At 47.0% G+C, this 24,431-nt stretch overlaps 1 protein-coding gene across 1 annotated transcript in view; it reads right to left on the minus strand.

Annotated features, from left to right (window-relative positions):
* The window catches only part of PLCH1 (phospholipase C eta 1), a 151,296-nt gene that overhangs the window by 85,123 nt on the left and 41,742 nt on the right, over positions 1-24,431 (minus strand). The window contains exon 3 of the mRNA XM_075861528.1: positions 2,981-3,224. Within this exon, the coding sequence (XP_075717643.1) occupies positions 2,981-3,224 (244 nt within the window). The remainder of the gene's footprint in view (positions 1-2,980; positions 3,225-24,431) is intronic.

Consider the following 24,431-nt stretch of genomic DNA (forward strand, 5'->3'; position numbering starts at 1 on the left):
CCACCAAGTAGAGAAATATTATATCGCAATAAAGAAAGTGCTTATTTATGGAACAAACTTTGCTACTGTTTTACGAGACAATACGAACATAACAAAAGTAACATTTTGTTTTCAGAATGTGTCTTTAGCCTCCAACATTTCTGAGAACTTCATCAATGAGCAGAAGAAACACGTCATAAGAAGACCAAACAACACTTTAGGGTGTATAGAAAAAAATGTCTTTAGTGCTGTTCCCCAAATACATTCTGATGCCATCTCGTCTATTGCATTCAAATATTCTAAGGTCTCCAGCAAAGGCTCATAAATGTTTAATTACCGAAGCCTCCTCCACTGAATTAATAGCATTTATGAGTCCGTTGGGAGAATTCTAAAATGCCTGGCATGCAAATTTTAACAAACAAGTTAATATACATTCCAATGGATTTTATCTGTGTCAACCACAAGGCTTTCAGTTCATTCCAGTTTATCTTTTCCATTATTGCATTATAAGGGAAGTAAAATATTTCCCAGTGGAGAAACAGTTTCTGCATTTCCAGAATCATTTAGTAAGGTTAAAGAGCCCATACCTGTATAAAACTAGTTGTAGCTACTGAACCCTATATGTTTCACCCGAATATTCCACACTGTCTAAAATCGGCATAAACAACAACATAAAAATGTAAGATTCCAGATTTAGAATGTGATACAATCTCCACCCCTCTGTGCGCCTGTTGTCCCAGTATTGCACTTTATCTGCACAATAGCAGCCGTCTTCCACCCCTGTCTCCCTCAGTCTATTCCTCTGTGGCTCTTGTCAAGGTTCGCTGCCAGCTGGAACAACAACGGGCTCGATTCACACAGCAGACTCCCAGCTGCTCATTTTATTCTTGAAGTGATAGAATCTATATGATTATTAATATATATACATTATTAAACAAAATAACAACTGCAGATATAGAAAAATCCTATTATTTTTATGTCCATTTAATGTCCCTGAATGATGTGTTTACCATCGAAGAGGACTATTGGAAAGACATGCTTGTACTGTAAATGAAATAAACAATGTCATATAATAACATTGTAATATAACATGGACTGAAAGAATTATTGAAATGTTTCAACAGCATTTAAACTCAAAAAAAATCACCACTTAATAAGCCTTGAGTTGTGCTCGTCTAAAGTTGTCAAAAATTCTATTTAGACATTTCTAAGTCATCTGTTTCTGAGGAAACTGGCAGACAATAGAGTGATCATTAAATTTCCCACAGGACTGGTCACCCTGTTTTCACTCTTAAATGTCAAATTTGCCTAGTGAGACGTCCCCTGCTCCAATATCACTTCATAACTAAATTTTCCATTGAGGACTCCATCCAGCTTTCCAAGTTACATAAAAACAAACTAAGAAATGGCTAAACTGACTGTCTAACAGCATAACAATAGAGGACAACGCAAGGATTTATCTTTTTATAAAGGGCTATACCTGCCATTAGTCCCTCACACTAAAAGGGCTGTGGTGCTGTTATGGCAGGAAGGAGGGGAAGGGGATAAGTGAGCCCTAATCTACCCACCGCCCTGTCCCTGCCTACTTGCAACGACCCGCCCTAGGCGACGGGGTACAACTGGGCGGCGGTCCCTACGCTGACTAAGTGCAAGGGAATACAAACAGGGAACAAGCAAGGGAAGGGGCAGTAGCCCACGGAACACCGTGAGGAAACCAGAGTGGTCAACGAGCCAGTCAGAATCAGGATGTCACGAAGTATACAAACGCAGAGCAAGGAGCAGGAAGCAAGCCGGGGTCAGAGCGAAGCAGGATAAGCGGAAGCTGTAGCAAGGCTGAAGCAAGGCAGTAGCAGGCTGGAGCAAGGCTGTAGCAGAGCCAGGAAACCAGGAAGAATCACAAGCAATGAGGAAGAGAAAACGGCAGGTATAAATGGACAGGGGGCGGAGCTAACTCCGACTGACCAGGCCGCGATAGGCTCTCCCACTCCTGAGCCTGCCACCCTGATTGGTGGGAGCCGGAGTCAGTCTAAGAGGTCCGGCCTCAGGTGTCGATTGATTAATCCTGGGAGTATCCACAGACGTAGTGCCTGGCAGATCCTTTACAGGTGCGAAGGAGTTGTATGAAGTGAAGTCTGAGCATGCTTGGTGCCGCTCTATCTATATTTAATAAAGAGTCAGTGTGCTCGGCTGTTTAAATAGATACCATAGAATTGTAAGAAGCGGCAGTAAGAATGCTCAGCCAGAGCCTCATACAACCACTCCCCACTGTGGCCAGTTTAGAGGTGTAGGATCATCCACTGTAGAGAACATTTGGCTCCAAAGCTGTGGTCCCAAAACTAAAATTCCCATTTCTAAGTGATACATGTCCATTGTTATAATACCCCTTTTATTTATTTTTATATATATATATATATATATATATATATATATATATATATATATATATATATATATATATACACACACACATACATATATCTTCTTTCTTATGAAAGTCCACTTTAATGCAAGGAAAAGTAATGTTGTGGTGCTACTCCCTGCTACGTAATTTATTTGACGCTACCATTTTCTTTAACTGCATTATGAAAAACTGAAATCTTATTCTTATCAACATTCTTGCCCTACAGTCAATTTAGAAGACAATTCAAAATTTTTTAAGTTGTGTTAAAATCATCTGATCATGAAGAGAATGTAATATAACTAATCATCTATGATAATCATAAGTCCAGTGTTCACCCTCTGCAATGGTTTTTCAAAGAGTAGCTGCCCCTCACCTGCCTTTACAGCTAATGTACAGTATAGAATTAAATACAATATAATGTAAAAGATGTATTATAATATAATTAATATTAGATTTAGTATCTTCATGTGTGCACAAGTATTTACCTCTCTTACCTTCTGCTCATCTATTATATATCTGTCATATAGAGTAGGCAGATATTTAGCTGTGAGGATTAATACACAAGTAACGAACATAATATTATGTATTACTAAAGGATATTGATCATGAGTCCGTTGTCTTTTAGCTAGAGAATCTTCATCACTTATTCCAGCCATTAAATACTTTAACCCTGTAATCCATGTCCGGGCTTCCTCTGGGTTGGATGTTATCAGATCCAAAGATTCCATATGGTTACCATGGTATATGGTAAAGCAACACGTAGGGTCAAAGTTTCCCTCTGCGTGGCGATGGAAGATTTCAGACTGCCTCCCCTCCGTGACTTTGTAAATTGAATCAATTATAACTGAAATGAGAAAGACAAAATTAGGCTTTGGATGAAATGCTCAGGGGAAGTGTGTTGTTCAGAAAATATCTCATCTTTAAGAGAAGCATTTTGCCTGCGCTCAGTCATTATACAAGGTTGATTGTTTAGCTGAAGAAAATGTTTTCTAGCAGGACAACAGGATATTACTACTCACGCCGTGTGTAAGTGGAGCAGTCTTTAATGCGTCAACAGTGTGTAAGGAAAACGAGTAATAGGACATAGCCTGCTGTGCTATGTTATAGTATATGCTAACAGATGCAAAATAAAGTGGGTGCTATAAGTTCTGCTTTGCTAGTTTGGCACTACAGGTCCAAGAATACTTGAAGAGCATCTGAATGCTCAGAAAACTTTTGATATGTCATAGTGACATATCAGAAGTTTTGATCGGTGCGCAGTACATCACTGAAATTTCACTGGTTTAATCGGCTGTACTGTATTCGGAAGCAGAGGCGCGGGTGCGCTCATAGAGAATACAGGGCCAGGCGTGATCACATTTTCTATACTGCCTGGCCCTGTCAAAGAAGGATGGGAGGGAGGGTCGGACTGGGGATAGAAGGTAGAGAAGTTTGGAGCAACGGTGACGCCCTTGTTGCTCCAATAAGCTAATTTGCTTATAAGAAATAAAGTGATTATCGCTGCAATGGAGCCACTCAGCTGAAAAATGAAAACAGCGTTAGATTTAGGTGAGGCTACACTATATTTCTGTGCTGCTGCTTTACAAATTTCTGGTGACAGACTCTCTTTATTCTCTGTTACAGAGCCCCGAATCCCCTGCATAATTGTGTTAAATGGCTTTTCTGAGATCCCCCAAAAAATGAAAACATATAAAAATTAATTTCCAATATTGCAAACAGATTGTTGGTTATATTCTTATAAAAAAAAAAATGTGGTACTTACCACGACTCACATATGCGTTTGTTGAAATGCTTAGCAGGGAATGATTGTTTACTATTGCTTCCAGTTTAGACTACATTTCCCAGGATTCCTTGCACACTCTAAGCAGCGTGCATCAGGCTCCTCCCTGTTGTTCCTGTGTATTTCCCCACTAGAACAAGCGCTGCTGCATCAACCGCACATGTGTGGTATATAGAGAGTACATTGTGGACCGTGCATGTGCCTTCTCCCAAAGTAAAAATACACCCTCCTGAAACAAAACCTCACTAGTGATGTGCCGTATACTGGACCAGGACGGTTGGCACCTAGCCCATGTGATATGTATGCGGCTCATCACAGGAGGCTGAAGGAAACGTGACATCAGAGGTCAAGTGACATATGGCGAGAGCAGGCAAACAGGGCACTTTGGTAAGAATAAGTAACTTTGTTCCTGTTGGGGAGACTAGATACAGTGTACAGATAAAACAACACAATAAAAGAGGCAAAAACCATCACTGAAACACCAGAGGAAATTATACGTAAGGTATACTGGCTAGGTGAGAGAAACACAGAATACTAGGTGACTGATATTTTACAGAAACACTCATGAAAAAGATATATACTGTGTTATGTCAAAAGAGTTGTGGTGCATGACCCTGGGTGTACACCTCTTTGGTATTGTTGGAAAACGCTGCGAAATACGCTTTCTCTGCCTCCCATTGATGTCAATGGGAGGTCAGAGCCGTACATGCCCGAAGATAGGGCATGTCCCTTCTTTTTCCCACAAGCCGGTTTATCCGCTCACGGAAAAAACACCTCCGCCTCCCATTGAAATCAATGGGAGGCATTTTCGGCCATTTTTTGCCGCATTTTCCGTAAAACAATTCTGTGTGAACTCCCCCTAACAAGGCCAAGCATATGTTTTGCCATAATTTATATGGTTTAGAGTGAATATGAATATATATATACACCATAATATTGAGCAAATAAAGTTAGTAATTACCAAGATTACAGGATGTTTTATTTTATCATTGGCCTGTATTGTGTAGATAAAGTGAATTAGATTTAGTTCCAGAGTAAGGTAAGACCTGATATTTTGCTACGGACACAAGATAGAAATGTAAAAGGAAAAAGACAAGAATATTTTATTTTTAACATGAAAATGTTAGGGAGTTTAAAGCGAGCTTACTGTTCACATTGGTTTAACTCTGAAATGTAATTATAGAGCACAGTTTAAACATCAAAGTCAGACTTATCATTCTTTATTTAAGAAAGGGTACCCTATTTTTAGATAATGACATACGCTAGGGACATTTAATATAGTGTTGTAAATCATATAAATTATCATGAAAACGTTGAAGAAAAATCTTGACGTTTCTTAGTAGAAAAATATACTAATAAGAGGGTAGAATTCAGTTCTCAAAAGATGAAGAAAAAATTTATTTCTAAAAACAAATATAAAAAACATTAAATTAATAGAATTAAGAGGAAGAAATGTTAAATTGTTAAATGTTGTTTTGTGTTACAATTAAATAAACAACCAAAATCATATATAGGGTTAAAATGTATGTCGTGCATAGTATTGCTGTGGCTACAACTGCAATAGCTCAGATTGACAACGGGTCTGGAGACCCTGAAGAGCTTTTCTAAGAATCGAATTTTAATTATTCATGCTTAATTGTAATGTACAATATGTATAAATGTATCAAATATTAATGAATAATTAATGGAGAATAGGAGGCTCTATGATTTTCTGCCTATGCCTGTATGGCTTTAAATGACCCCAGGGGAGGGATAATATTAACTTTTAATTATATTATGCCCCCCCCCCCCTCCCAAACTTGTTCTCTGATTGTCATATGCAGGTTTTTTCTTCTTCCAGAAATCAAGTGATAAAATGAGGAGAAGGTCATCTAATCACCTGTCTAATTAGACAATGTATCTGGATCGCAGCGTTAAATAAATCATACCAAACAATCGTACCACACGCACAAACAAACATCAATAAAGTTTCTAAATTTTCTAACCCTCCTTCCTTTTCTCCTCAGGTCTCCTCTCAGGTTTCTGCGGGAGGGAGTGTTGCCAGGCCAAAGGGGAATTCAAGTGGGCCAGGGGGTCTAGTCGGTGAGGTCTGGGGGATTGTCTCAGGGAACCTTTCTCCCCATCATACTGTGCTGCGGTGGGAGGTCAGAAATCTACATACACCCGTTACAATAATACGGCCGAGTCTGGGGTTCCGGCCTGTTCTTATTTGGGCTTATACAACCTTAGTCCCACCTAGTGACGAGTCTTAGGGAGATCACCACTTCACGCCGCTGCCCTTCTACGTTCCCCACTAGGTTTCCGCGCTGTCCTGTCGTGTTCAGGGGGTGTTTTCTCCCGACATAACACGCGTAGTATTGTACTCCGCTGTCAGTGGGACGCTAGTGTCCCTTTTCTTGGCCCTTCCCCCTCCCTTCGGGGGTAACTGTCTCTTTCCCCGCTTTTCTCCCCCTTTCTGTTTTCCTACGGTGGCTCCACATGTCTAAAATTACGGTTGTTTCCCTGAATGCACAGGGCCTGAACGTTCCAGAGAAGAGATCCTCCATCTCCTATGGAAAAAGAAAGCACATGTGGCGTTCCTCCAGGAAACTCACTTCCGGGCGGACAGCGTTCCACGGTTGACGGACTCTCACTACACTGAGGGGTATCACAGCACCTCACCGGACTCCAAGACCAAGGGGGTTTCTATCTTGATCTCTCGTTCTCTTCCGTGGGAGCACGTGGAGACTCGCACAGATGGAGCGGGACGGTACATCTTCGTGAAGGGTAGGTTGGCTAACACACTGTTCACACTGGCCACATGCTATCTCCCCAACACCGGCCAGGTCGCCTTTTTTGAAGGGGTCTTGACGGAGTTGGATGGTTTTTTGGAAGGCACTCTGATACTAGGGGGGGACCTGAACCTTACATTAGACCCGACTATAGACTCCTCACGCGGACACTCGTCGTTACCCAGGTCGGCACACCGCCGGGTGCTTCGGTTGTTACACGAACACCAATTGATAGACGCGTGGAGGCTTATGCACCCGACGACAAGAGATTACACCTTCTTTTCGGCCCCCCACAACACATACACCAGACTAGATTACTTCTTCCTGCGCCACTCCCATCTCTCCAACCTCTCCTCAGTCTCAATAGATAACATAACCTTCTCGGACCACGCCCTCATAACACTCTCTCTCTGTCTCCCTGCTGCCCACCCTCGCTCCCGGCAGTGGCGGTTAAATGACTCGCTCCTGCAGGACCCAACGGTAACTTCAGAAATACACAGGGACCTACGGGAGTATTTTGCTACGAATGTATCCCCAGATGTCAGTCCGCTCAGTGTTTGGGAGGCACATAAGTGCGTGATCCGGGGTTCCTTCATCGGGATCGGATCTAAACTTAAAAGGGAGCGGACGGCTCACTTGAGTGAACTGTTATCTCGTATACACCTACTCGAGCAATCCCACAAGGCTTCCTTGGACCGGGTGATGGGGGCGGAGTTAGGGCAGTTGCGTGTTCAGGTTCGTTCTCTTTGTCTTGCTAAGGCCAGGGCCTCCCTAGTAAAGTGTAGACGACATTTCGACGAATTCAGTACCAAACCAGGCAGGACTTTGGCACGGGCATTGCGGAAAACTGGGTCACGTACCTATGTCCCCCAGGTACAGGTCCCTGGAGCTGGGAGCTTGCACCACCCCAAGGACATCTCGGAAGCCTTTACGGCGTACTACCACTCTCTTTACAATCTCCCGCGGACCTCTCCCACCACTGATGGGGGAACTAGACGGGAGCAGATGGAGGCATATCTCCGCTCCTCGGGGATGAAAAGTGTCCTGCAGGAAGCTCTAGTGGCTCTGGAAGAGCCTATTTTGCCAGAAGAGTGGTCTTGGGCCCTGAAGGACTCTCCGGTGGGGAAGTCGCCGGGCCCGGATGGGCTCCCTATTCAGTACTACAAGGTCTGTTCAGATCTTCTCGCACCTCATTTCCTGCAGGCCTACAACTCCCTCACAGACGGGTGCTTTCTCCCTCAGGATGCCCTATGGGCATACATTACGATTATACCTAAGGAAGGAAAGGACCCCACCAGCTGCCAAAATTACCGCCCCATTTCACTGCTTAATGTAGACCTCAAGCTGTTTGCAAAAATTTTGGCCCATAGGCTCACGCCCCTCCTCCACAATGTGATACACTACGACCAGGTGGGCTTCATGCCCCTTAGGGAAGCCAGGGATAACACCACTAGGGCAATTAATCTGATTTATCACGTGGCTGCCTCGACTCTGCCCACACTGCTGCTGTCCACGGAAGCGGAGAAGGCCTTTGACAGGGTAGACTGGGACTTCATGTCGGCCACTTTGCGGCATATCGGGTTGGGCTCCCACATGATGCAATTGATTTCGAGCCTCTACTCATCTCCTTCTGCCAGGGTTAAGGTTAATGGTACCTTATCTTCTCCGCTCTCTATCTCCAATGGCACGCGGCAGGGGTGCCCCCTGTCACCCTTGATTTTTATTCTATGCCTGGAACCCTTCCTTTGTCGGGTTCGCTCAAACCCAGACATAGCGGGGGTATCAGTGGGTGGAAGATCCCATAAAGTGGCTGCGTATGCGGACGACCTTCTGTTCTTCCGCACTGCGCCCAGGATCTCCTTGCCCAACCTCATGGCGGAGATGAGTAGATACTCGAAACTGTCAAATTTCAAAATTAACTATCAGAAGTCCAAGGCACTCAACATATCACTGCCGCAGTCCCTGGTGGAGGATCTGTCGGGGTCCGTCTCCTTTAAGTGGGCCAGGGACTCGCTTCAATACTTGGGGGTCCAACTCTCCAGGGATCTCTCTCGCCTTTATGCAGTTTACTATCCTCCTCTCCTTCAGCACGTAAAAGGCGATTCGGATTCCTGGACGAAGGGTACCTTCACGTGGTTTGGCAGATGTGCAATCTTCAAAATGAACATTCTCCCACGGATACTGTACTTCTTCCAAGCCTTACCGATTCACATTCCCCGCACTTTCTTCCGAGCTCTGTTGTCCTTACTCCACCGCTTCATTTGGGTGGGGAAACCGGCCCGTATAGCCCGCGCCACGCTTTTTCGCTCTAAGAGTGAAGGGGCGTGGGGCTCCCTGACTTCGTTGCTTAACATCAGGCCTCGCACATGGCGAGCATCCTTGATTGGTTCCGCCACACAGAGGTCAAACAATGGGTGTCGATGGAACAGTCTTCCGTAGCTGTCCCTTTACAGGCCCTACCTTGGCTGGGTAGGGATACCCCTCTATCAGCAAGGACACACCCGATGATAGGGCCCTCACTGGCAGTTGCGGCGAAGGTCTTCCCCCGGACAGAGATCTCCCCTTCCCCATCCCCCATGTTTCCAGTCCTGGGCAATCCGGCGTTCCCTCCAGGGCGGGAGGGGGGTCCATTTCGGAGCTGGTTGCGGGCAGGTAGGGGCCCCGCCTCTCATTACCTGCAAGGGGAGTCATGGATGACTGGCTCGCAACTGATGTGTTTGACAGACCCTCTTCCTCTCACTTCCTGGTGTACTTGCCTAACCCTGCGGAACATGCTCGGGTTAAAACTCCGTTTGAACTCCTCTGCGTGGGCACTGGCACGATGCGTCACACACTATCCAGACTATACTCCTTACTGATCTCCCCAGCTACCCTCTCCACACCCACATATTTGTTACGGTGGGAAAGGGACCTGGGAATCACACTAATCGGCGGAACAAATAGATAGGATATACACAATGACACATAAATCGTCCATGGCCAGCAGGTATAAGGAAGCGGGTTTTAATATTTTAACGCGCTGGTATAGGGTGCCTTCCAGACTACACGTTATGATTCCGGCGGTCTCACCGCTGTGCTGGAGATGTGGTGATCAGGTGGGAACGATACTACATGTCTTTTGGGACTGCCCGCGGCTGACTGCCTTCTGGTCAGGAGTGTGGCGTATCACCTCCAAATTCACGGACTTCCCGCTCCCATGTACACCGGCCTTCTTCTTGCTCCATCTGTGCGAGATCCCGCTGTTCACATATCGTCGCACTGTGGTCTGCCATCTGGTGAATGCTGCCAGGGCCTGCATACCAGCGCTGTGGAGACAATCGGATGCACCGTCGCTCAGCATGTGGTTCGATAAGATACAGGAGATCATGAGGATGGAGGATCTCACGGCTTCAATGAGAGGTACTCACGCCAAGTTCATCAGGACTTGGTATCACTGGGTCAGGTTTCAATCATCTTTGGAATTCAGGAATATCGTAGCCTCTTAATTTGCACTTCATACATGACACTTAACAACGGATCTCGTCCCTTCCTTTCCCTCCCCTGTCGTTTCTCTTTTCTCATTTCCCTCTCACACTTCCTTCTAAGTTATGTTTTGCTGTGGGCCTTTATGCACGGGGGATTGTCTCAGGGAACCTTTCTCCCCATCATACTGTGCTGCGGTGGGAGGTCAGAAATCTACATACACCCGTTACAGTAATACGGCCGAGTCTGGGGTTCCGGCCTGTTCTTATTTGGGCTTATACAACCTTAGTCCCACCTAGTGACGAGTCTTAGGGAGATCACCACTTCACGCCGCTGCCCTTCTACGTTCCCCACTAGGTTTCCGCGCTGTCCTGTCGTGTTCAGGGGGTGTTTTCTCCCGACATAACATGCGTAGTATTGTTTAGGGGTTTTGTACTCCGCTGTCAGTGGGACGCTAGTGTCCCTTTTCTTGGCCCTTCCCCCTCCCTTCGGGGGTAACTGTCTCTTTCCCCGCTTTTCTCCCCCTTTCTGTTTTCCTACGGTGGCTCCACATGTCTAACATTACGGTTGTTTCCCTGAATGCACAGGGCCTGAACGTTCCAGAGAAGAGATCCTCCATCTCCTATGGAAAAAGAAAGCACATGTGGCGTTCCTCCAGGAAACTCACTTCCGGGCGGACAGCGTTCCACGGTTGACGGACTCTCACTACACTGAGGGGTATCACAGCACCTCACCGGACTCCAAGACCAAGGGGGTTTCTATCTTGATCTCTCGTTCTCTTCCGTGGGAGCACGTGGAGACTCGCACAGATGGAGCGGGACGGTACATCTTCGTGAAGGGTAGGTTGGCTAACACACTGTTCACACTGGCCACATGCTATCTCCCCAACACCGGCCAGGTCGCCTTTTTTGAAGGGGTCTTGACGGAGTTGGATGGTTTTTTGGAAGGCACTCTCATACTAGGGGGGGACCTGAACCTTACATTAGACCCGACTATAGACTCCTCACGCGGACACTCGTCGTTACCCAGGTCGGCACACCGCCGGGTGCTTCGGTTGTTACACGAACACCAATTGATAGACGCGTGGAGGCTTATGCACCCGACGACAAGAGATTACACCTTCTTTTCGGCCCCCCACAACACATACACCAGACTAGATTACTTCTTCCTGCGCCACTCCCATCTCTCCAACCTCTCCTCAGTCTCAATAGATAACATAACCTTCTCGGACCACGCCCTCATAACACTCTCTCTCTGTCTCCCTGCTGCCCACCCTCGCTCCCGGCAGTGGCGGTTAAATGACTCGCTCCTGCAGGACCCAACGGTAACTTCAGAAATACACAGGGACCTACGGGAGTATTTTGCTACGAATGTATCCCCAGATGTCAGTCCGCTCAGTGTTTGGGAGGCACATAAGTGCGTGATCCGGGGTTCCTTCATCGGGATCGGATCTAAACTTAAAAGGGAGCGGACGGCTCACTTGAGTGAACTGTTATCTCGTATACACCTACTCGAGCAATCCCACAAGGCTTCCTTGGACCGGGTGATGGGGGCGGAGTTAGGGCAGTTGCGTGTTCAGGTTCGTTCTCTTTGTCTTGCTAAGGCCAGGGCCTCCCTAGTAAAGTGTAGACGACATTTCGACGAATTCAGTACCAAACCAGGCAGGACTTTGGCACGGGCATTGCGGAAAACTGGGTCACGTACCTATGTCCCCCAGGTACAGGTCCCTGGAGCTGGGAGCTTGCACCACCCCAAGGACATCTCGGAAGCCTTTACGGCGTACTACCACTCTCTTTACAATCTCCCGCGGACCTCTCCCACCACTGATGGGGGAACTAGACGGGAGCAGATGGAGGCATATCTCCGCTCCTCGGGGATGAAAAGTGTCCTGCAGGAAGCTCTAGTGGCTCTGGAAGAGCCTATTTTGCCAGAAGAGTGGTCTTGGGCCCTGAAGGACTCTCCGGTGGGGAAGTCGCCGGGCCCGGATGGGCTCCCTATTCAGTACTACAAGGTCTGTTCAGATCTTCTCGCACCTCATTTCCTGCAGGCCTACAACTCCCTCACAGACGGGTGCTTTCTCCCTCAGGATGCCCTATGGGCATACATTACGATTATACCTAAGGAAGGAAAGGACCCCACCAGCTGCCAAAATTACCGCCCCATTTCACTGCTTAATGTAGACCTCAAGCTGTTTGCAAAAATTTTGGCCCATAGGCTCACGCCCCTCCTCCACAATGTGATACACTACGACCAGGTGGGCTTCATGCCCCTTAGGGAAGCCAGGGATAACACCACTAGGGCAATTAATCTGATTTATCACGTGGCTGCCTCGACTCTGCCCACACTGCTGCTGTCCACGGAAGCGGAGAAGGCCTTTGACAGGGTAGACTGGGACTTCATGTCGGCCACTTTGCGGCATATCGGGTTGGGCTCCCACATGATGCAATTGATTTCGAGCCTCTACTCATCTCCTTCTGCCAGGGTTAAGGTTAATGGTACCTTATCTTCTCCGCTCTCTATCTCCAATGGCACGCGGCAGGGGTGCCCCCTGTCACCCTTGATTTTTATTCTATGCCTGGAACCCTTCCTTTGTCGGGTTCGCTCAAACCCAGACATAGCGGGGGTATCAGTGGGTGGAAGATCCCATAAAGTGGCTGCGTATGCGGACGACCTTCTGTTCTTCCGCACTGCGCCCAGGATCTCCTTGCCCAACCTCATGGCGGAGATGAGTAGATACTCGAAACTGTCAAATTTCAAAATTAACTATCAGAAGTCCAAGGCACTCAACATATCACTGCCACAGTCCCTGGTGGAGGATCTGTCGGGGTCCGTCTCCTTTAAGTGGGCCAGGGACTCGCTTCAATACTTGGGGGTCCAACTCTCCAGGGATCTCTCTCGCCTTTATGCAGTTTACTATCCTCCTCTCCTTCAGCGCGTAAAAGGCGATTCGGATTCCTGGACGAAGGGTACCTTCACGTGGTTTGGCAGATGTGCAATCTTCAAAATGAACATTCTCCCACGGATACTGTACTTCTTCCAAGCCTTACCGATTCACATTCCCCGCACTTTCTTCCGAGCTCTGTTGTCCTTACTCCACCGCTTCATTTGGGTGGGGAAACCGGCCCGTATAGCCCGCGCCACGCTTTTTCGCTCTAAGAGTGAAGGGGCGTGGGGCTCCCTGACTTCGTTGCTTAACATCAGGCCTCGCACATGGCGAGCATCCTTGATTGGTTCCGCCACACAGAGGTCAAACAATGGGTGTCGATGGAACAGTCTTCCGTAGCTGTCCCTTTACAGGCCCTACCTTGGCTGGGTAGGGATACCCCTCTATCAGCAAGGACACACCCGATGATAGGGCCCTCACTGGCAGTTGCGGCGAAGGTCTTCTCCCGGACAGAGATCTCCCCTTCCCCATCCCCCATGTTTCCAGTCCTGGGCAATCCGGCGTTCCCTCCAGGGCGGGAGGGGGGTCCATTTCGGAGCTGGTTGCGGGCAGGTAGGGGCCCCGCCTCTCATTACCTGCAAGGGGAGTCATGGATGACTGGCTCGCAACTGATGTGTTTGACAGACCCTCTTCCTCTCACTTCCTGGTGTCCTTGCCTAACCCTGCGGAACATGCTCGGGTTAAAACTCCGTTTGAACTCCTCTGCGTGGGCACTGGCTCGATGCGTCACACACTATCCAGACTATACTCCTTACTGATCTCCCCAGCTACCCTCTCCACACCCACATATTTGTTACGGTGGGAAAGGGACCTGGGAATCACACTAATCGGCGGAACAAATAGATAGGATATACACAATGACACATAAATCGTCCATGGCCAGCAGGTATAAGGAAGCGGGTTTTAATATTTTAACGCGCTGGTATAGGGTGCCTTCCAGACTACACGTTATGATTCCGGCGGTCTCACCGCTGTGCTGGAGATGTGGTGATCAGGTGGGAACGATACTACATGTCTTTTGGGACTGCCCGCGGCTGACTGCCTTCTGGTCAGGAGTGTGGCGTATCACCTCCAAATTCACGGACTTCCCGCTCCCATGTACACCGGCCTTCTTCTTGCTCCATCTGTGCGAGATCCCGCTGTTCACATATCGTCGCACTGTGGTCTGCCATCTGGTGAATGCTGCCAGGGCCTGCATACCAGCGCTGTGGAGACAATCGGATGCACCGTCGCTCAGCATGTGGTTCGATAAGATACAGGAGATCATGAGGATGGAGGATCTCACGGCTTCAATGAGAGGTACTCACGCCAAGTTCATCAGGACTTGGTATCACTGGGTCAGGTTTCAATCATCTTTGGAATTCAGGAATATCGTAGCCTCTTAATTTGCACTTCATACATGACACTTAACAACGGATCTCGTCCCTTCCTTTCCCTCCCCTGTCGTTTCTCTTTTCTCATTTCCCTCTCACACTTCCTTCTAAGTTATGTTTTGCTGTGGGCCTTTATGCACGGGGGATTGTCTCAGGGAACCTTTCTCCCCATCATACTGTGCTGCGGTGGGAGGTCAGAAATCTACATACACCCGTTACAGTAATACGGCCGAGTCTGGGGTTCCGGCCTGTTCTTATTTGGGCTTATACAACCTTAGTCCCACCTAGTGACGAGTCTTAGGGAGATCACCACTTCACGCCGCTGCCCTTCTACGTTCCCCACTAGGTTTCCGCGCTGTCCTGTCGTGTTCAGGGGGTGTTTTCTCCCGACATAACATGCGTAGTATTGTTTAGGGGTTTTGTACTCCGCTGTCAGTGGGACGCTAGTGTCCCTTTTCTTGGCCCTTCCCCCTCCCTTCGGGGGTAACTGTCTCTTTCCCCGCTTTTCTCCCCCTTTCTGTTTTCCTACGGTGGCTCCACATGTCTAACATTACGGTTGTTTCCCTGAATGCACAGGGCCTGAACGTTCCAGAGAAGAGATCCTCCATCTCCTATGGAAAAAGAAAGCACATGTGGCGTTCCTCCAGGAAACTCACTTCCGGGCGGACAGCGTTCCACGGTTGACGGACTCTCACTACACTGAGGGGTATCACAGCACCTCACCGGACTCCAAGACCAAGGGGGTTTCTATCTTGATCTCTCGTTCTCTTCCGTGGGAGCACGTGGAGACTCGCACAGATGGAGCGGGACGGTACATCTTCGTGAAGGGTAGGTTGGCTAACACACTGTTCACATGCTATCTCCCCAACACCGGCCAGGTCGCCTTTTTTGAAGGGGTCTTGACGGAGTTGGATGGTTTTTTGGAAGGCGCTCTCATACTAGGGGGGGACCTGAACCTTACATTAGACCCGACTATAGACTCCTCACGCGGACACTCGTCGTTACCCAGGTCGGCACACAGCCGGGTGCTTCGGTTGTTACACGAACACCAATTGATAGACGCGTGGAGGCTTATGCACCCGACGACAAGAGATTACACCTTCTTTTCGGCCCCCCACAACACATACACCAGACTAGATTACTTCTTCCTGCGCCACTCCCATCTCTCCAACCTCTCCTCAGTCTCAATAGATAACATAACCTTCTCGGACCACGCCCTCATAACACTCTCTCTCTGTCTCCCTGCTGCCCACCCTCGCTCCCGGCAGTGGCGGTTAAATGACTCGCTCCTGCAGGACCCAACGGTAACTTCAGAAATACACAGGGACCTACGGGAGTATTTTGCTACGAATGTATCCCCAGATGTCAGTCCGCTCAGTGTTTGGGAGGCACATAAGTGCGTGATCCGGGGTTCCTTCATCGGGATCGGATCTAAACTTAAAAGGGAGCGGACGGCTCACTTGAGTGAACTGTTATCTCGTATACACCTACTCGAGCAATCCCACAAGGCTTCCTTGGACCGGGTGATGGGGGCGGAGTTAGGGCAGTTGCGTGTTCAGGTTCGTTCTCTTTGTCTTGCTAAGGCCAGGGCCTCCCTAGTAAAGTGTAGACGACATTTCGACGAATTCAGTACCAAACCAGGCAGGACTTTGGCACGGGCATTGCGGAAAACTGGGTCACGTACCTATGTCCCCCAGGTACAGGTCCCTGGAGCTGGGAGCTTGCACCACCCCAAGGACATCTCGGAAGCCTTTACGGCGTACTACCACTCTCTTTACAATCTCCCGCGGACCTCTCCCACCACTGATGGGGGAACTAGACGGGAGCAGATGGAGGCATATCTCCGCTCCTCGGGGATGAAAAGTGTCCTGCAGGAAGCTCTAGTGGCTCTGGAAGAGCCTATTTTGCCAGAAGAGTGGTCTTGGGCCCTGAAGGACTCTCCGGTGGGGAAGTCGCCGGGCCCGGATGGGCTCCCTATTCAGTACTACAAGGTCTGTTCAGATCTTCTCGCACCTCATTTCCTGCAGGCCTACAACTCCCTCACAGACGGGTGCTTTCTCCCTCAGGATGCCCTATGGGCATACATTACGATTATACCTAAGGAAGGAAAGGACCCCACCAGCTGCCAAAATTACCGCCCCATTTCACTGCTTAATGTAGACCTCAAGCTGTTTGCAAAAATTTTGGCCCATAGGCTCACGCCCCTCCTCCACAATGTGATACACTACGACCAGGTGGGCTTCATGCCCCTTAGGGAAGCCAGGGATAACACCACTAGGGCAATTAATCTGATTTATCACGTGGCTGCCTCGACTCTGCCCACACTGCTGCTGTCCACGGAAGCGGAGAAGGCCTTTGACAGGGTAGACTGGGACTTCATGTCGGCCACTTTGCGGCATATCGGGTTGGGCTCCCACATGATGCAATTGATTTCGAGCCTCTACTCATCTCCTTCTGCCAGGGTTAAGGTTAATGGTACCTTATCTTCTCCGCTCTCTATCTCCAATGGCACGCGGCAGGGGTGCCCCCTGTCGCCCTTGATTTTTATTCTATGCCTGGAACCCTTCCTTTGTCGGGTTCGCTCAAACCCAGACATAGCGGGGGTATCAGTGGGTGGAAGATCCCATAAAGTGGCTGCGTATGCGGAAGACCTTCTGTTCTTCCACACTGCGCCCAGGATCTCCTTGCCCAACCTCATGGCGGAGATGAGTAGATACTCGAAACTGTCAAATTTCAAAATTAACTATCAGAAGTCCAAGGCACTCAACATATCACTGCCGCAGTCCCTGGTAGAGGATCTGTCGGGGTCCGTCTCCTTTAAGTGGGCCAGGGACTCGCTTCAATACTTGGGGGTCCAACTCTCCAGGGATCTCTCTCGCCTTTATGCAGTTTACTATCCTCCTCTCCTTCAGCGCGTAAAAGGCGATTTGGATTCCTGGACGAAGGGTACCTTCACGTGGTTTGGCAGATGTGCAATCTTCAAAATTAACATTCTCCCACGGATACTGTACTTCTTCCAAGCCTTACCGATTCACATTCCCCGCACTTTCTTCCGAGCTCTGTTGTCCTTACTCCACCGCTTCATTTGGGTGGGGAAACCGGCCCGTATAGCCCGCGCCACGCTTTTTCGCTCTAAGAGTGAAGGAGCGTGGGGCTCCCTGACTTCGTTGCTTAACATCAGGCCTCGCACATGGCGAGCATCCTTGATTGGTTCCGCCACACAGAGGTCAAACAATGGGTGTCGATGGAACAGTCTTCCGTAGCTGTCCCTTTACAGGCCCTACCTTGGCTGGGTAGGGATACCCCTCTATCAGCAAGGACACACCCGATGATAGGGCCCTCACTGGCAGTTGCGGCGAAGGTCTTCCCCCGGACAGAGATCTCCCCTTCCCCATCCCCCATGTTTCCAGTCCTGGGCAATCCGGCGTTCCCTCCAGGGCGGGAGGGGGGTCCATTTCGGAGCTGGTTGCGGGCAGGTAGGGGCCCCGCCTCTCATTACCTGTAAGGGGAGTCATGGATGACTGGCTCGCAACTGATGTGTTTGACAGACCCTCTTCCTCTCACTTCCTGGTGTCCTTGCCTAACCCTGCGGAACATGCTCGGGTTAAAACTCCGTTTGAACTCCTCTGCGTGGGCACTGGCTCGATGTGTCACACACTATCCAGACTATACTCCTTACTGATCTCCCCAGCTACCCTCTCCACACCCACATATTTGTTACGGTGGGAAAGGGACCTGGGAATCACACTATCGGCGGAACAAATAGATAGGATATACACAATGACACATAAATCGTCCATGGCCAGCAGGTATAAGGAAGCGGGTTTTAATATTTTAACGCGCTGGTATAGGGTGCCTTCCAGACTACACGTTATGATTCCGGCGGTCTCACCGCTGTGCTGGAGATGTGGTGATCAGGTGGGAACGATACTACATGTCTTTTGGGACTGCCCGCCCGTGTGGCGTATCACCTCCAAATTCACGGACTTCCCGCTCCCATGTACACCGGCCTTCTTCTTGCTCCATCTGTGCGAGATCCCGCTGTTCACATATCGTTGCACTGTGGTCTGCCATCTGGTGAATGCTGCCAGGGCCTGCATACCAGCGCTGTGGAGACAATCGGATGCACCGTCGCTCAGCATGTGGTTCGATAAGATACAGGAGATCATGAGGATGGAGGATCTCACGGCTTCAATGAGAGGTACTCACGCCAAGTTCATCAGGACTTGGTATCACTGGGTCAGGTTTCAATCATCTTTGGAATTCAGGAATATCGTAGCCTCTTAATTTGCACTTCATACATGACACTTAACAACGGATCTCGTCCCTTCCTTTCCCTCCCCTGTCGTTTCTCTTTTCTCATTTCCCTCTCACACTTCCTTCTAAGTTATGTTTTGCTGTGGGCCTTTATGCATGTCTGCAGGTTCAGGATGCAGGGGATTAGCCCCATTTATTGCTTGACTATACTTTGTTTGTACTTCTACCATACAGGATGTCCACATATGCCGGACTGTGTGCCGAAGTACTATATGGTTTCATATTCTTTTGGCATTTAACGTGATATGTTTGTTTGTAAAATGGATAAATAAAAGAATTTATAAAGTTTCTACATTTTACATTATCCCTATCCTGTCTGTAACCAAATCTTCAGCATAAAATCTGCTGCCCTTTTCTCTAGCGATACATGTTACAGTCATAACCATAACGAATATCTAATATATTTCTAACAGATTGAAAAGATTTCCGTCAGTCAGAAGTGACATTTTCACCAACGGGCTGTCACCATAAATGTTCGTTACCAATTAGTTCCACACAAAAAAAACAAAACGGTATTAGTTACCGCATTAGAGTAGATTTAGGGATTTGTTATAATGGATTAAAATTAAAGTTCGTGATTGCTGGTCATGTTAAGAATTAAAAAAAAAAAACCCTGGTAACCTTCCTTTTGATCACAGCTAGAACAGTTATTCCACATCTTTGGAAGACAGATAGGTTTCCTGCGGCACTGACTGGTTTAAGGAAATACTCCATTTACAAAAGTTGGAAGAGGCAACGAGACCTTATAGCCGCTCTGTCGGGGATACAAAGCTAGTTTGGCAGGATTGGATCTTCTTCTGATGAGTATATAACATATGCATACAGTAAGTAATGTTTATGGGAGAATGGGATTGGTTTGGATGGTGGGTGGGAGGGAGGGAGAGTTCATAGCAATGTTTCTGGGTGTCTTGTGGTGTGGAGAAATTCTTTCTTCAAAAAGTAGGATCCTATTTTGCTGCCGTGTCTTTTTCGGAGAACTTGGGTTGGCTTTGTCTATCTCTTCTTATATTTTATACTATGCAATGGGATGCCTATTGTTTATTTGAGCAATGTATGCCTCTAACCTTTTTGTTGTTTTTTTTTTGTAATGTTATAAACTTGTCGATGAAAAATAAAAAAAAATTAAAGTTCGTACAGATGGGGATGGATAATTCTATACATATTTTTCCTGATTTATTTTGTATGCAAAAAACGGTTGGCACTTTGCTGCGGTTTTGGTGTTTATTTAACACACACAACAGGGAATGTAGACTTGTGTGGTGTTTTTTTCAGAGAGCATTTTGTTTGCATAAGGGGCCTGCTTTTTTTTTTTGCGCAATTTTGACTCATAATTACTGTTTGATGCAAAGCTGCGTGAAGATGGTTGTGTGTTTAAATTATTAAGCTGATTTTTTTTACACTTGACATGCTGTGCTCTTTAAAAAAAAATAGATTTTGGTAGCATAGTAGCTCTTTTTGTTACATTTGTGGATGACAGACAAATATTGCATCACCTCTGTTTCAGCATTTTTAAGAGCACAGGCTCTTGTTGATGTAGACACTTGTAGTATATATAAACTTTGCACACCTTGATTTATTTTGCTTACATTGTTTTTGTGTGTATATATCTCTGCTTGTATGTGAGTTTTAGGCACAAATGTAAGTTTGAATGCATTTAAAAAAATAACCGCCATAACAACTGCGATCATCAGGTTGTCTGCCTTCAGAAAATACATAGGGTGTGGGGGAGCACTCACTCTTAAAGGTCTGTAATACATGTTTTATAAGTCGTTCCTTTTTTTTCTTTTAATTCCCACTAATTGAACCATTTTAGGTTTCTCCGTGATTTTATGAAAATATGTGCAGAAAGAGAAAGTATTGGTGGTTTGTATGAACTCTGCACGTTTAAAAAAAAAAAAGAAAAATAAATATATATATATAAAGTTGCTGGTGATTTTATGTAGATATGTGCATGTATACATGGAACTAGTGGCATGTATGACCGCTGTACATTTTAAACTTTTATTTTTAGTAGTTTTTATGCTTCTAACTTTCTGCTTGGGTCGTACTTATAGTGACAAATATACATTTTTATACATTTTCTGAAAAAATACACTGACACAGACCTGCACGAAGGTGCCTGTCAGTATTGCTGAATGGCATTTTGACAATTTACCAGGTTTAAACTTTAAGAAAATATATGGGTATGGGCGTTTAGTATGATGTTTTTTTTAAAAAAGAAAAAAAAAATAGGTTTTATTTGTGCATTTCAAAAGTGTGAAATTGTCCTGGTTACTGGAGGTGTAAAATGTCCAAAAACGCCTGGCAGCGAAAAAGTTAAAGGTGTGATCACATGTTGCACACGACGGAGAAATTCTGACAGATATCCACACTTTCGCCAGACATTCGAATCCACACGTATTAAAACTTTACATAAAGACACAGATGCTGATTTTTTCCATTTAGCTTGAAAATTCAAAGAACTTAAAATCCTTACATCTACATTCTATGATCCTGGCCTGCAATATTAAGCATTGGCACCCTCCCACAGGTTATATACGTGGCAAGCCATGCGGCAAAAGAAGATAGTACCTAGCAGTATATGCAATGACATTTCTAAAATTTTCAAAAAGTCATTCACATTCCAAATGAATCGAACAAAATTATGACACCTTAGAGTTTTAGTGATATTCTCAACCCTTTGCACTGCATATTGACAGATCATTTTCAGGTCTAAAATTCTGTCCTGATTAATTTCACTATAAATCTTCATAATGGTCAGAGCACCATTCTTCTGTGAGAGAGCTAAAAATCTCACAAAGCTATAGATCATATTTGGTTCAAAATATCTTCTTGTTAGGATTGCAGCTCAATCTTGACATCACAAAAAAATTTGATAACATAAGATAAAATGAGCCTATGTAAAGGGTTATTTCCATATTATAAAGTGATGGCATGTAGCTAGGGTATGCCATCACTTTGTAATTAGTGGCTGAGAATAAATGGGCTGCAGCGCTAATTTAGCACTGTGTCCTCTTCACTGTTTTTCCATGAACAGCGCGCCCCCCCCCCCCTTCACCCGAAGTAACAACCGGTCGTTGCAGTATAACCAGTATGCTTTCTCATGTACAAAATTGTGGAATATTTGTCAAAACTGGTGCAAGGGAAGAGTGGAGCAGTTGCTTACTATATTTACTTTTTTTTGTATGGTAGCTGTATATAGTAGTAGAACGTTTGCAATTGTGGAAACGGACTATCTACTAATGACCATTTTAAAAAAAAACAAAACATTTTTTATTGAAATCTACGTAATCAGGGCTGGCTACAGGTTTATAAGGGCCCTTGGGTGACACAGACTAAGTGTGTCTCTTTGGGGGGAACTCACGGCGGCAGTAAAATGGCAGAAAAAGATACTTTGTACCCCATATAAAAGTTAGACTTTGTTTATGCCCCCATAAAGAAGTTAGAACCCCAGTTTGTATCACCATAAATTTAGTGCCCACTGTATATAGTGCCACACAACCCCACTTCTAGGTAGCGCTACACAGCCCCCCTCCCTGGTATTGCTACACAGCCCCCCTCCCTGGTAGTACCACACAGCCCAACTCCCTGGTAGTGCCACACAGCCCCAATCCCTGGTAGTGCAACACAGCCCCTCCTCCCAGGTAGTGCCACCCAGCCCCTCCTCCCAGGTAGTGCCACACAGCCCCTCCTCCCTGGTAGTGCCACACAGCCCCTCCTCCCTGGTAGTGCCACACAGCCCCTCCTCCCTGGTAGTGCCAAACAGCCTCTCCTCCCAGGTAGTGCCACACAGCCCCTACCCAGGTAGAGCCACCCATCCCAGGTAGTGCCACACATCCCTCTCCCAGGTATTGCCACACAGCCCCCTCCCTGGTAGTGCCACACAGCCTCCCCCTGGTAGTACCACACAGCCCCCCTCCCTTTTAGTGCCACACAGCCCCCTCCGATGTAGGTAGTGCCTTTGTGGCTCCCTCTAGGAGTGGAATCCCGAACCAGAGCATTGTCGATGCTCTGGCCGGGGATTCCACTTCAGGAAGAACCACCGACGTCACTGTCCATATAGGATGTATTCGTGGTGTTGTATATCCCCCACCTGGATAGAGATAAATTCGTTCTCCGTAATATTGAAAGAAATGAAGATAGATCCGGAGTAATAAAATATAACTTTTACTGAGCTTGTTTAAAATGGATAACAAAAATATATCAAAAAGTAAGGATATCATATGCCAATACTGCATGCCAATTCTCATGTATATTCAGTGATTTATATCAAAATCAAAAACTTCTGAAGACAGCAAAAAATCAGTCCGCCTTGATAAGGTTTCCTAATATTACAATGTATTATAATTACTTTCATCAGGAGGTTTATGCAAGATCCTTTCCTCTTGCAAGGACCACATATACAGGTGAAGTAAAAGACCTGGGGCAATTGCCCTCCTACCCCTTATTTTCAGTTGGTAGTCCTCTTTGTCAATGTGTCCGAGGATAGTTATATGGCTTCTCCTGAGATGGTAGATGATAAATATTTCTCCCAACGCGTTTCCTTGCTGACCAAGCAGTTCCTCAGGGGAGATAGGTCAAAACAGCAGCTGCATCCAAATTTGAGGTTTAGCTGCCTAAAGATCAGTATTGCTGTCGGTTAATGTGAAGAAAAAAGCTCATTAATTTGAGCATGCTTGCAGTGGCAAGGGGTATCCGGTTTAAAACATTCTTGCAGTGGCAAGAAGTTTAGTCCTTCCAAGTTGAAGGTAAACAAAAGACGCCTGTTCCTGGCGTGTGCCGTCACTACACTGAGGGATTCCCTGCTTTTTATACTTCCTGACACACCCCCCTAAGATCAACCCACCTCCCACACCTCCCTGTGACGTATCTAGAGGGGCATGTATCTGCTGTGACGTGGCGATCCGCCCTGCGACCGCACACGAACAAACCAAGTTCATGCACTGGCTTGGCAGGCGGCCACGCCGCGCATAACCGCCACAACCCACTCCAAGCTAACCTCCTGTATCTCACAACAGGAGATATACTAAATGGACAGTGATGTCAGGGACAACCCCAGAGTCATAGTCCCGGGCAGAGCGCTACTAGCACTCTGAATGGGACTCCTGCTCTGCTCCTGACATCACTGTCCATATATGGACAGTGATGTCAGGGGCTTCCCCAGAGACGGAGTCCCAGAGCGCTCTGCCTGGGACGCCTTCTCTCCTGCTGGCATGGCTCTCCATATATGGACTGTGATGTCAGGGGCAACCCCAGAGCCTAAGTCCCCGGCAGTGCACTACTAGCACACTGCCTGGGAGTCTGTAGCCTAGTAAATGGCAGAGTAGGCAGCTACCTCCCTGCTCTGTCATAGTGTTCAATAGTATCTGCATCCTAAAGAAACAGATACTATTGAATGTGGCGT

The sequence above is a fragment of the Rhinoderma darwinii genome, chromosome 4 (assembly GCF_050947455.1).
Source record: "Rhinoderma darwinii isolate aRhiDar2 chromosome 4, aRhiDar2.hap1, whole genome shotgun sequence".
NCBI classification, from domain to species: Eukaryota; Metazoa; Chordata; class Amphibia; order Anura; family Rhinodermatidae; genus Rhinoderma; species Rhinoderma darwinii.